Here is a 13,636-nt window from a genome sequence, read left to right on the forward strand (position 1 = left end):
GATGCATCTACAAAAGTATTTCGTAGGTATATCTACAGAACATTTTCACACAAAATATAAAAAAATGTCTTAAAGTTGCATCTACAGAAGTTTGAAGACATTTTTGCCAATTCAATGATGTGTGTGAGATATATGGAATGAGGTTTGAAATTTTCTAAAAAAGAGGGGTATTAATTATATTGTCTTATTCATTCTTGTCATATACATTCTCTTTGATTTATTATCAACATTCTCTTCAACAATAATATAATAATAAATGATTTTTTTTCCATTTATTCTTTTTATAAAGTTGATTCTTGTCATCTTATCACGTTATGAGAATGCATTTCCAACCTAAGCATCAAATTTACCATGAAAACATTTTTTACATATACTCAAAAACAATTAAAATACTCCTCATGTTTCATATTTTTAAAGAACTCTTGTAACTAAACAAGTCTAGTACATAATCTATCAATTAATTAGTGAAAAAAAATTATATTACGATAGCCACAGCAAACCGTACGGTACGCAATTGTCTCAATCTAGAATTCTAGATCTGATGTATAAGCACTTTCCGAACCTAACCTTAATTTCAACAACCCGTGTTCTTGTTTTTGAACAATCTCAAAAATCGAATTCACAGTTCGTTAACGTTCCTTGTCTTGTCCAATGAAAGGTCACGATTGGATCAACACGTGTCTCCCTGACGAGTTAATCGTCGAGATCTTCCGCCGCCTCGACTCCAAATCAAGCCGCGACTCATGCTCTCTCGTCTGCAACCGCTGGCTCCGCCTCGAACGGTTCACCCGCTCTTCCATTCGTATCGGCGCAACCGGCTCGCCTGACCTTTTCGTTCAGCTCCTCGCTTCCCGGTTCTCCAACGTCACCGCCGTTCACATCGATGAACGGCTATCCATTTCACTCCCCGTTCAATTGGTCAGTACACTCTCACCGATTTCGGTGATTCAGTGTTTCGATTGGTAATTTTTTTGTGTGTTTGATTGATTTTTTGTTTTGTGTAGGGGAGAAGACGTGTCACCGGCGAAAATTCGCCGGCTTCGGCGTTGAAGCTTCATTATGTTAACAATAAGAATGGATCTTCCTCTGAGGAGAGTGATTTTGATTCGTTGTGTTTGTCTGATACTGGATTAGCTGCTCTTGCTGATGGGTTTCCTAAGCTTGAGAAGTTGAGGTTAATTTGGTGTTCTAATGTTACAAGTCTTGGGTTATCATCACTGGCTTGGAAATGTGTTTACTTGAAAGCCTTGGACTTGCAGGTTAATTTTCCATCTTTTAGGTTTAGACTTGTTATGGTATAGGATTAATGAAGATGTTTTCTGTTTTTTATAGGAAAATCAGCATCTCTTATAGGATAAAAGAGTTTTATTGTGATTACTGATTGACTAGTGTATGTGGATAGTTTGAATTGAAAGTTAAGCTTATATGTCTTAAGGGCTATTTAGATAAATTACTTAATTAGGTGCTTATGTATAAGCTATATTTATTACAAAAGGTAAAATAAGCTAAAATAATTTATGAGCATGTCATAAGTTGTTTGAAAAGTTTATGGAAATAAGCTAAAAATAGTTTATGAATATGTCATAAGCGGTTTCCATAAGCTCTCTCAAACAATCTCAGGAGTGCTTATGCCAGGAGATCGACTCAAATACGCTAGTCCAAGCAAACCGTAAGTCTTAAAGGGCAAGAGTTTATGTTTATGAAGCATTAGAATATTGAGACACTGAGGCTCAATCCATTTTCTCTATCAATGCTTCATTTGAATTGCTACTCTATCAATATATTGGATTGTAGTAGATAAATGGTATGAATGATGCATGTTTATTGGTATAACTATTGAGATTTTCCTCTAGGGTTGTTATGTTGGAGATCAAGGCTTGGCTGCTGTCGGACAGTGTTGCACGCAACTTGAAGATTTGAATCTGCGGTTCTGTGAAGGCTTGACTGATAAGGGTTTGGTTGAGTTCGCTTTAGGTGTGGGGAAATCGTTAAAATCTCTCGGTGTAGCGGCTTGTTCCAAAATAACTGACATCTCAATGGAAGCTGTAGCATCACACTGTGGATCCCTTGAGACTTTGTCTTTGGATTCTGAGTTCATCCACAATCAAGGGGTGCTTGCTGTGGCTCAAGGATGTCCACATTTGAAATCTCTAAAGCTGCAGTGTATTAATCTTACAGATGATGCTTTGAAAGCTGTAGGCGTCAGTTGTTTGTCGCTGGAGTTATTGGCTCTATATAGTTTTCAACGATTTACTGATAAGTGAGCCACTTTCTTATGATTGCTTTGCTTTCTAAGGATTTTCATTTGACCGTAGTTGTTGAATTTGCACAAAATTATAAATAATGCTTGTCTTTGTTTCTTATGTTATGATATGTCTTAAGATTTATTGAACTTAAGACAAATTGCAAATCATCTTAATGTTTTTTGACTTGATCAACCATTTTAAGGGTCGATCATTTTAAAGCGGCTGTGCTAAGTGCTAACCATCCCTTTTCTCTGATTAAATTTTAAAATTGTGTTTTGACATAGCCCAATGGCTTCTTTTGATCCATCTAGCAACCCCTACCTAGTTGTTTGCTTTATTTATTTTAAATTTTCCTTTTGTATGACCTCCAGGGGGCGGGGGGAGAACTGCAGTCTACGGGTTGTTTATGAGCACATTATTAATTTACATTAAGCATTTTTTTTTGCGGTTTAGTTAGTAATTTTCTTCCTTAATGTTCCATTCAGGGGTTTGCGTGCTATTGGAAAAGGATGCAAGAAGTTAAAGAATTTGACTTTGAGTGATTGCTATTTCCTAAGTGACAAGGGCTTGGAAGCAATCGCTACTGGGTGCAAGGAACTCACTCATCTCGAAGTCAATGGATGCCACAATATTGGAACTCTGGGACTTGAATCTGTTGGGAAATCATGCCAGTATGTTTTGTCGTCCTATATTTGTATTAGCTTGTGGTATTGATATAATAGTTGATGACACAGGTTATTAAATGTTCAAATTTTCCATCAACGAGGCTAATCTAAACTCTCTGTTATGCAGGCATCTCTCAGAGTTAGCATTGCTTTACTGCCAAAGAATTGGTGATCTTGGGCTTCTTCAGGTTGGAAAGGGATGTCAATTCTTGCAAGCTCTTCACTTGGTAGATTGCTCAAGCATTGGAGATGAAGCCATGTGTGGTATAGCTACTGGATGCACAAATTTAAAGAAGCTTCATATCCGACGCTGTTATGAGGTATTCCATCTGTGTTCATGTTTGGTTTTCTATATGAAAATGCGATTCTGTATGTGTAGTTTCATTTTTTTTTTACTTTGAACATGTTTTTTGGGTTGCTCACTTTCAAAATGCATTATGAACCTTATAAACTAGAAATAACAATGATATTATTCATTTTGGCCAGAATTAAGACTGGCACACATTTCACACAATTATTCTAATTTGGCCTTAAATATTTAAATATTTCAAGTAATTTATTGACTTAACAGTCAGATATTACTTCACCTTAATACAGTCCAAACAAAACTTATGCTTACGAATTTATTTTAATTAAAAAAATTTCAAATGCAGCTCTATTTTTCAATAATTAGTTTATTCTTAATCTGGCATAACTATTTCATTTATAATGCATTTTTTGAACTAAGTGACATCATAGCAAGTTAACTGTTTGACCAGTCCTATGATGTCACTCCCTTTAAAGGCTCATGCTATGTGTTGTTGTTTTGCTTTTTGAACTAAGATGATTCGGTTTGTTTGATTCTTATTTTCTTATTATCCACTCTAGCTCCTTGTTATTGTTAGGATATAGAGTTATGGCTAATCAGGTTTGTTAAGTAGTTATGAGGTGTTAGAGAAGTTAGTTAGTTATTTGGATTGTAATTATGAGTTGTTAGAAAAGTTAGTTAGTTATTTGGATTAGTTAGAGAGTATGTGTATAAATAAGAGAGCACAAGGGTTAGATAATATCTTTGAATATTGTAATTGTGAATAGAGTATTCTCTATTGTGAAGTGGAAGCCCTCGGAGGAGAGATTCTCTCCTATTCTATCACATTTTTTTATTAGAGTGTTTTATATTTCGAATCCAATTATTTGGTTCCTAACAATTGGTCCGACCTGCCGGATCTTCGAGAAGTGTCAATGTAGTTGGAGATGGAGGTGGCACAAATGGTGAATTTGCGGACTTTTATGGGGATATATTCCCATTGGGTGGATTGCATGGCTGAAGAAACTTTTGAGGAGCAGGAAGTTCTTAGCATCAAGAAAATCAAGATTTAACCTGGGAATCTTTTCCTACAGGTCTGATCAGAGGATTTGGAAGGCAAAATAGTGGGTGTAAGGCAGAGGGAGCAGCAATACGGAGGATACAAAACCTACCAATATATTCTTAGTGAAATGGTAAAACAAGAAGAGAGGAAGAGCCAAGAGTGGAGGCTGCAATCCCTGTGGTCAAGAAGAGTGTCTAAGGGATTGGCATATCTAAAAGGTTGACGGGTCTAAGAGTAAATATGCTACATGGTGTGTCCAACAAGTTTGAGGCTCAACCTTCTGCAAAGAAGATCTTGTCACGGCAACAGAAAACTATTTTTGAAGGAGACAGCCACCAAGAATCTTGTTCTTGGGCAAGAAAGGTGATTGATATGACCAGTCCATTGGGGTTAGGACTTTTCATGGTTTGGTTTGGAGAGAAAACTGAACTTTTGCCCAGTTCCCCAAAACTGAACCAAACTGTCATACCAGTTCCTTGAACAGGTTCTCCATTTTCGAACTGAACAGAACCAAGAAATAATGAAACCATTATCCAAAAATGTAAGTTATTTCCTATATTCTATATATCATTTAAAATATGTTTATACACACAAACACATCGTAGACAAATTCAGAAGGAGATCATTTATGTTCAGAAACAAAAATTCTTCAACCTGATAGATCGGAAACATACATGAAAATTGGAAATAGAAAGAGAGGATCGAAGGCAAGTGTCAATTGTCAGAGCACAAAGCAACAAAATCCATAAAAATTATCAAAACAAAAATCAAATGCATGCACCAGACCTTGTTTGCAGAAAATCAAATTGGGAGGTTGATGAGGTTTTTTGCGGCGGTTATTATATTTACGACGGAGATATATTACTTGCGACATAATTTCTACTCATGTCGTCACTGCTATGCGATGCAAATGTTACTCGCGACGGTGTTTCTACGTGACACAGATGCTACTCGCGACGACACTGCTGTGCGGTGAATATTTTTAACAGCTGGCGGCGCTGCTACGCTCAAACGCAACAATTAAGACACAGAAGTTGGCCACGGAGCTTCAGTTATTACCCTCTAATTTGTTAATTCCTAATTTGGGTTTTAGGGTTATTTGACTAGTCATTTTTGGGTGGTCTAATTTTAGTTTTTGTTTGATTTCATTCGGTTTTACTGATCTGATTTTATGTTATTAGAATTTGTTTTGTTTCAGTTATGTTACAATTCATTTTTAGTTTCTAATGAATGGTTCGGTTTGTGGTAAACGTGGTTTGGTTCTCAATATTACAAACAGGTCAGTTTAAAACCAGTTTTGTTCGGTTCTCCTGTTCTGTTTTGTTCTTTGAATTTCTTGTACATCACTAATTGGGGTGGGTAACACCAAGGCAAGAATCAAAATTAACATCAGATTGGCCAGTGGAAACAATGCTGGAAAAATCAAGAAACAGAAAGAGAATGTTTCAAGGAAGAAAAAATGGATGAAAAGAAGGTAGATGTGAAAGGTGAAGGTGGAAATGCGGAAAGAATTCAACAAATGACCGACGTGGCCTTGGACCACCGGCAAAGCCACCAGATCGAGAGTTAGCCGTGGCAGCTGCGGAGAAGGCAAGACAGATTTGGTTGACAATAGGAATGGGCTTGTTAAATAAAGAAGGGGATGTGTTGGGCCCAAAGTTTGGCGTGTGTATGAGAGGAGAATTAAGAAAGGAGTCACTAAGAAAGTGTGATAGCTGAGGTGGCAATCTGTTAGGATATCCTCTCAATAAATGGAAGAGTGGGAATTAGTTATAATCATTTTGCATTTTGTACTCACTTTTATGGTTAGGCAGTAGGAGAAGCTTGTTCTCTAATTTTGGAGCTTTGCATGGACTTGTATTTCCATTTCCATTTATATTTGATCTCTGCTCTATCAGTTGCTATGGCATGTAAGTGATAAACAATGTAAAATGAAATTGGTTGAAGCACAAATGGGTTCAACAAGCTCCCAGCGGTGGGATCCAGGAGGGCCAAGAATTTTTGTTTTTCTCTAACACAATGGATATGAGTAATTAGCATTTAGCAAGTGGTTTTGTCATGAAGTTACACATAAGGAGTTTGGGGAAGAATGCTTTTGGTGGACAACAACATAGGTTGGCTGCTATATACAAAACAGTGGAATACGAAGGCGGGCGAAGAGGAAATTGGTTCACCAAGCTGCAAACAATGGGATCTAGGAAACTTTTGTTTTGTACAACAAATGTTACAAGAAGAATATGGTAGATGTCAACCTTGAGGACAAGGTTGTTTTTGAGGAGATGTGTATTGTTAGGATATGGAATTATGCTAATCAGGTTAGTTAAAGTAGTTATGAGGTGTTAGAGAAGCTAGTTTTATTTGAGTTGTAATTATGTGTTGTTAGAGAAGTTAGTTAGTTAGTTCTTTGGAGTAATTAGAAAGCATGTGTATAAATAAGAGAGCAAGGGTTAGAGAATATCTTTGAATATTGTAATTGTGAATAGAGTATTCTCCATTGTGAAGGGGAAACCCTTGGAAGAGAGACTCTCTCCTATTCTTTCATATTTTTTTTAATAAAGAGTGTTCTTTATTTGGAATCCAATTATTGGGTTCCTAACAGTCCCTTAACACTATGACTTTATTGAATTATTCACATATCAAAGAGTATAGTGCTATTTTTTCATCCGAAGTGTAACTAAGGAATATGGAAAAAAAGTTTGTTTCAGGATAGTGAATAATCAATCCACTATAACTCCCCTGTGTAAAATACATGAATTCCCTTATGCATTCTCGTTTTTCTCCTTGCATAAAATAAACGTTCATCATATAATCAGTTTTGCATTAAACCAATTTTTTATTATTCAACCAAGTTTTATATAAGATTACGGTGTTTATACATTTTTGACTCTTTGTCCTGATATTTCCTGCTTTTTATCTTCTATATTAGATTGGCAATAAGGGGATCGCTGCTGTTGGTGAGAACTGCAAGTCTCTAATTGATCTTAGCATTCGATTCTGTGATAGGTAAGACCACAGTTATTTTATTCTTCCTATCCATTGAAATACTCTCAGTTACATGTCTTCTATTATCATATTGTTATTACTAGAGAAACTTTTGCAACATGCTCTTGAAATATTTTTATGGCTGGTTCATTCATTTTTCTCAAACTCAATTTAATTCCATCATAAATTAATTACTTTTGAGAAAATGTGTTGACTTTATAGGAAATGAACTACTCATAATTAGTTTGTTCAAGCTTGCTCTCGATTACTTAATTAACATTTTTTGTATTTTTTTAACATGGATGATGTCAACCTAACTGCTTTGTTAAATTGCTAGGGTGGGGGATGGAGCCCTTATTGCTATAGCCGAGGGCTGTTCCCTTCAGTATCTGAATGTAAGTGGCTGCCACCAAATTGGAGATGCTGGACTGATAGCCATTGCAAGGGGTTCCCCTCAACTCTGTTTTCTGGACGTGAGTGTACTACAGGTGTGTATTCAAGTCCCTCCTTTATATACCCTAAGCGATGTAGTTTCTTTAGTTACAGTCCTTTATTAGTGATGTGCTTTCTTGATTCAGTTATAGCTCTCAGTTCTCACCAAAATGTTATTGATGAAACATGCACCCAAATGAATTAGCCCAAATTTGTGCACAAGAATATATGAACTTTGCAACCTATCTGCTACTATACCCTAATGAAGTCTTGCAATTTTATTGTTATATGTTTTTCGCTTCATCGCATTGCTCAATACAACTGCAGAATTTGGGCGATATGGCTATGGCTGAGCTGGGAGAGAATTGTCCATTACTTAAAGAAATAGTAATATCTCACTGCCGTCAAATAACAGATGTTGGTTTAGCGCATCTTGTAAAAAGCTGCACCCTACTAGAGTCATGCCACATGGTTTATTGCTCTAGCATAACTTCAGCTGGAGTGGCTACAGTTGTTTCTAGTTGTCCCAACATAAAAAAGGTTCTTGTCGAGAAGTGGAAGGTTAGCCAGCGGACTGAACGACGGGCAGGTTCTGTCATTTCCTACTTGTGTGTGGACCTCTAGACTTCCTTGGCTACATAATTTACATGCATATCCTCAAGTTTCTTACACTATGGTGTGTGAATATAAATAAAGTTTATTGCAAGCTGTGAAAATGGGTACAATTGTAGGATACATGGCTGTGTAAGTTTCCACACAAACATAAGTTTTTTTTTTCTCTTAGTCAATAAGGTTTTTCTGGTAATAATTTAATGCTTTAGCCTCATGAACACTCCAGATACCTCGTCGTAGGAGTGCCAAGAGGGTAGGAAACAATAGGCTTAGTTAAATATGTGTTGTATTGATATGTAACTTTAAGAAAATAAATATTTGCTTTGATTTTATTGTTTTGGCCTTTTGGGAGTTGCATGGTTTTTCTTCATCTCCATCTTCCTTTCTGCTATCATCACTAATGTTATGCTTTTCAGTTTTCACTTGGCATATTTAGTTTGTGTTAGTACTGCATGACAGAAGCAGCAAAGCATGATTTTCTGAGGAGCGTTTATCTCAATTCTGGATTTCAAATTTTTTTTTCTTGTTATTCTTCATTAACATTTTAGAACTTCTTTTGTATTTGGCTATTCATAAAATACCTATCTGAATCTCTATGGTCAATCAAGGAAAATTAGTTACGAGATAAATGTGTTATAACTCTATCATAGTAAATAGTTGTCTCCTTTCTATGAATCAATTCACACGTCTTACACTAAAATAATAATTATGTGATATTCATGCTTGATGAAGTTTCACTTTGGAAAAGATACAGTAACTCAACAATTTTGACAATTCTCACATCTCAACAACTATTTCAATTAATAGTCCTTTCGAACAATTTCACCCTAACACCAGTCTCTCAATATCCAAAGGAACAACCTTTAAAATGCATAGCCTAACATCTTTAAAATGCATACTCTAACACCGGTCTCTCAATATCTAAATAGAACAACTATTGACCCTTGCTATTTAGCCCAATGGGATTGCACACACTTTGCATTGGTTGGCCACTTTGGATGATTTTTTATTCAGAAAATCTTATATTATCTGTTTAGTCTCATATCAGACAATATATGACTTGAATATGTATTTATAAGTGAGACAATTTTCACTCTACAAGTCGATTTTATAGAATTGAGTTAGGTTCAATCATATTTCTTAATATGATATCAAAAATCTCGTATAGAATCCAATGGACCACCTGTCATCAGGTTTCTTGTTATCGAGCCACCTATAAGATTGAGTTTGCCCCAAAACCACATTTCTTTACATTATTTGTTTCAACTTTTTAACTTTTAAAACTTTTCTTCGTTAATATTTTTCTATTAATCAACTTGTTAACAAGTTTTTTCCTTTCATTTTTCAACTCATAAATCTAAGTGCTTATGTTTTGCCCCTGTCCCTCCAAAGAGGTTACGCATCATGTAGTGGTAAAAAACAAGTCAAACTAGGAAATAACAAGGAACTTGCCAACAAATCAATGTTGGACATTGAAGTATCTTTTACCTTAAGATCCCTTTTGAAGCTGTAAAAAAGTCACTACTAAGGACATATATCTAGAAAAGGAACATATCCATAGATTTCCTAAACAAAATTTGTTTATTATTCAATGTTTAAGGATATCTTTTACACTTTTGTGTTATAAATAAATTATAGTAAGCTGGACCGGCTAATGAGTAGCAAGAGTGTGATTAATTTGAAGCAACTAGCTTAGCTGAATAATCTTATTCATTGACCTATGGTTGCTATAAACTGAGTCAGTATTATTCACTTCACGTTATGCATCTGTTATATCAACATTATAATCATTATATAATACAATATTACATCTGCATTAAGATTTATTCCTACAGACAACTCTCTAAACAATTCTTAATGACATACTAGAAGATTCTTGTCCCCCTAAAGATTTACTACCGTAATATTTACTATTTATAGATTAACTTTTTAACCTCATATGTGTTTGGATACAGAGAATCTTAGCAGAGAAAAAGTTCACTGCAAAAAGCCATGCTTCTGATGCATGCCATATATTATGAGACAGTTGTCAGCACTAAGGTTAATAATTAAAAACAAGAAAAAAAAATATAGTAGTTGGAACAAACAAATAGAACAAAGAAAATGGAGATTCATATCATATGCGCATGCCTAGTTAATGTTTCTTTTCTAGATAAGAAATCTAACTAAAGATCTCTGCAGGTAATACTTCATTGTTAGCCAAAGATTTGATAATGTGGATTAAGAGAAAACCTAATCACACTTATTTTGTTTTATTGCCTATTGGGAAATGAAAAAAACAATAGTACTACTATATGTTATGTGGTCTAGAAACTTTTTCAATGTTCAAGAGATTTGGCTTTCTGATTTTGAAAGGTATAAAATGGACATGGAAATATCTTGGAGTCAGGGAAGGTAGAAAGATCAATAGGTGAAGAAAATAATACTACTAGTTTTAAATAATGATATAGCAGTACTAGTAATAAGCTTTATGAAGAGGGCAGAAAGTTTGAGGCAGAGGGAACATGATGGCCTCCATGTTGACATGTATCCACACCAACATGCCTCAATCTATCACCTACATTATCATTTGCTTCAAGGGTATCTTAAAGCATGCATGAAAACTTACATTATCATTTTTAAACATAAAGGTTTTGGACTGCCAAGTTTGAAAATAAGTTATTTTTAAAAAGTTTAATACAATTTTTAGACCTTTAACTTGATATCCGGATTTATCTTGGTCTCTTATCTAAAAACTTTATATTGATCCTCTAACTTTTTAAAATAAATCATTTTAGTCATTTCTATTCATTAGTGGCTAACTTAGCAATCGATTTTCAATTTTATCTCTCGTTGATTAGAAGAAAATTAAAGAAGCAGTGTGATATATTTTAAATTTATTTTGCCAATGTCCAAATATATGTATGTTATCATAAAATGGAATGACTTTTTTATTGTTTTTGTATGAATATCAAAGGATCAAGATTTTTCTAAATAATTTCAAATATCTTTCTTATTTGTCTATATAATCATATCATATTTTAAATCAAATATTCTTTTAGTTTTTTTTTGAAATTCATATAAATTGATTTTTTGGGTAGGTTACTTTATTTGATCAAATCTAACTAGTATAAACATTTTAAATAAAAATATTATAAATATTATAATTCTTAATTAGTTAAAGATTGGTATTATAATTTGACTACAATTATATTCTACAAAATAATATGACATTAAAATGATATTTCATTTGAAATTTTTATATATAGATAATTTTAAGTACTATTGTAAAATTTATTAAAAATACACTTTATAATTACAAATATTTTTGTCTTTCATATTTAACGTAGAAAAAGTTTAACCCGTGCCTCACACGGGTCCTAAGTATTAGTGTGTGTATATATATATATATATATATATATATATATATATATATATATATATATATATATATATATATATATATATATATCAATTGATTTATAAGATTTTATAAAAAAAATTTAAGAGTCTAAGTCTAATTTATTTTATTAAATAAACTTTTAAAAAAATTTACGCCTAATATTTTTGTTAAATATGTCAAACTACTAAGGGAATGTTTGTTTTGGCTTTTTAAAATATATTTTTTTATAGTAATACATAATTTTGTGTAAAAGAAAATTATGAAAAAACTTTTCTTAAAAAATTCAAATGAAAATTAATTTGAATAGTTATTCTTATTATATTATTTTAGTTATTTCATCATTTTATTGAAAATTTTTTTGAATATCAAAATTTTAAAAATCAATTAATTTTGAAGCTATTTCAAATAGATTTTCATAAAAGTAATTTTTGAAATACTAATTTCTTAAAAAATTGCGATTTTGACTGTGTTTTGAACTTCAATATTATATGTTTATATTATAGGATGTGAAAATTAGTGTTTCAATTTAGAAAAAACGAATATAAAAAAACTTGTAATATTTTAAAAAATAATTTTATAAAATCTATTTTATGATATACAAAGAAAAAAATAACATTTTTTAAAACTGAAACAAACGGACTCTTAAACATAACTAGATTATAAATTTTGAAGAACGGTCTAACCTATTTTCATTCTTAATTCTAATATAATATTATAACAAAATTCTAACTAGGTTATTTATAAGAAAAAATTATTTTTAAATTAATTAAATAATTAATATGTACGAGATATATTAATTATTTAATAATTTAAAAAATAATTTTTTTCTTATAAATAAAGCATATATGTATACACTTTTCCAACCTAGCAAATCTCTAATTATAGAAGAAGAATAAAAATATGATGAATTTTAGTAAGGATAATATGCTTTTGCATTGAGTTAAAATGGGCATGATTGGGGATGATTAATTACCTAGCACCGTATTGTACGGACTACGGATATGTAAATGAACAAGACAAAGAAACAGGACAGTGAAGGTCACGCAGCAGAATCATGCATACTTGCATACTTGCGTGGTGCAATCAATAGTTATGCATTTGTTTTCAATGTAAGAAAACATAGAAGCACAAAGGAAATGATGCAGCGTGTATGGAAGGATGCGATTATATTTTGTCCATCTAGTCTCCCCTTTTCGAGATGGATTTTACTCTGCCATTGGAGTAGGAACAAAAATAATTCAGTTTCTTTTCGTCATAAAATAATATTAGCTCCGGTCCCATTTATAAGAAAAGATTTCCTATTTAGATATATTGGATAAATAATGTATCTGGACAATATGTTGTCTAGATACATTATTTATTCAATGTATCTAAAAAGAGAATCTTTTCTTATAAATAAAACCAGAGGAAGTACTACTATTTCTCTTTGCAATGATTATTTTATATTCTATCCTATCTTTATATTAAAAAGAAGTTTAAATTTATTAATTTAAACTATATAGTATATATAAATTTAATATATTATTTAGTTAATAATTTTTTTAATAAATAAGAATAGAGAAAGTATTAAAAGCTAATAATATCCTACCAAGAAGTTAGAAATACTAATTTTAAATTAATGATAATGAGCTCTTTCAACTATTCTTCTTCCATATCACCGATGAATTATTAAATTTAGACAATTTTTCATCCCATCCCATGACTCTCTTACGCACAATCGAATTAATTAAATTGTCCTCGTACTCTCGTAGATGCACTTCCGGAAGCATTCTTTTTAGTTTAACGTTGTTTGATTCCGTAGCTGCACTTACAGAACTCTTCCGTAGATGCATCTACGGAACTATTCTTCTTTCAACTATTCTTCTTCCATATCACCGATGAATTATTAAATTTAGACAATTTCTCATCCCATCCCATGACTCTCTTACGCACAATCGAATTAATTAAATTGTCCTCGTACTCCCGTAG

General features: G+C 32.7%; 1 protein-coding gene across 1 annotated transcript; it reads left to right on the forward strand.

Annotated features, from left to right (window-relative positions):
* Positions 1-439: 439 nt before the first annotated feature.
* LOC131595508 (F-box/LRR-repeat protein 4) lies at positions 440-8,618 on the forward strand. The gene is made up of 8 exons (XM_058867862.1): positions 440-918; positions 1,005-1,259; positions 1,854-2,260; positions 2,732-2,917; positions 3,039-3,231; positions 7,187-7,263; positions 7,580-7,730; positions 8,002-8,618. Exons 1-8 carry the CDS (start codon positions 652-654, stop codon positions 8,296-8,298), a joined length of 1,833 nt encoding a protein of 610 aa, XP_058723845.1. The 5' UTR covers positions 440-651; the 3' UTR covers positions 8,299-8,618.
* Positions 8,619-13,636: the final 5,018 nt, after the last annotated feature.

Source organism: Vicia villosa, linkage group LG4, assembly GCF_029867415.1.
Source record: "Vicia villosa cultivar HV-30 ecotype Madison, WI linkage group LG4, Vvil1.0, whole genome shotgun sequence".
Classification (NCBI taxonomy): domain Eukaryota; kingdom Viridiplantae; phylum Streptophyta; class Magnoliopsida; order Fabales; family Fabaceae; genus Vicia; species Vicia villosa.

Coding starts and splice junctions, on each gene's coding strand:
- LOC131595508 (XM_058867862.1), top strand. CDS start 652: ATGAAAGGTCACGATTGGATCAACACGTGTCTCCCTGACGAGTTAATC. Junction 1,260..1,853: donor TGAAAGCCTTGGACTTGCAG/GTTAATTTTCCA, acceptor ATTTTCCTCTAG/GGTTGTTATGTTGGAGATCA. Junction 7,264..7,579: donor AGCATTCGATTCTGTGATAG/GTAAGACCACAG, acceptor TTAAATTGCTAG/GGTGGGGGATGGAGCCCTTA.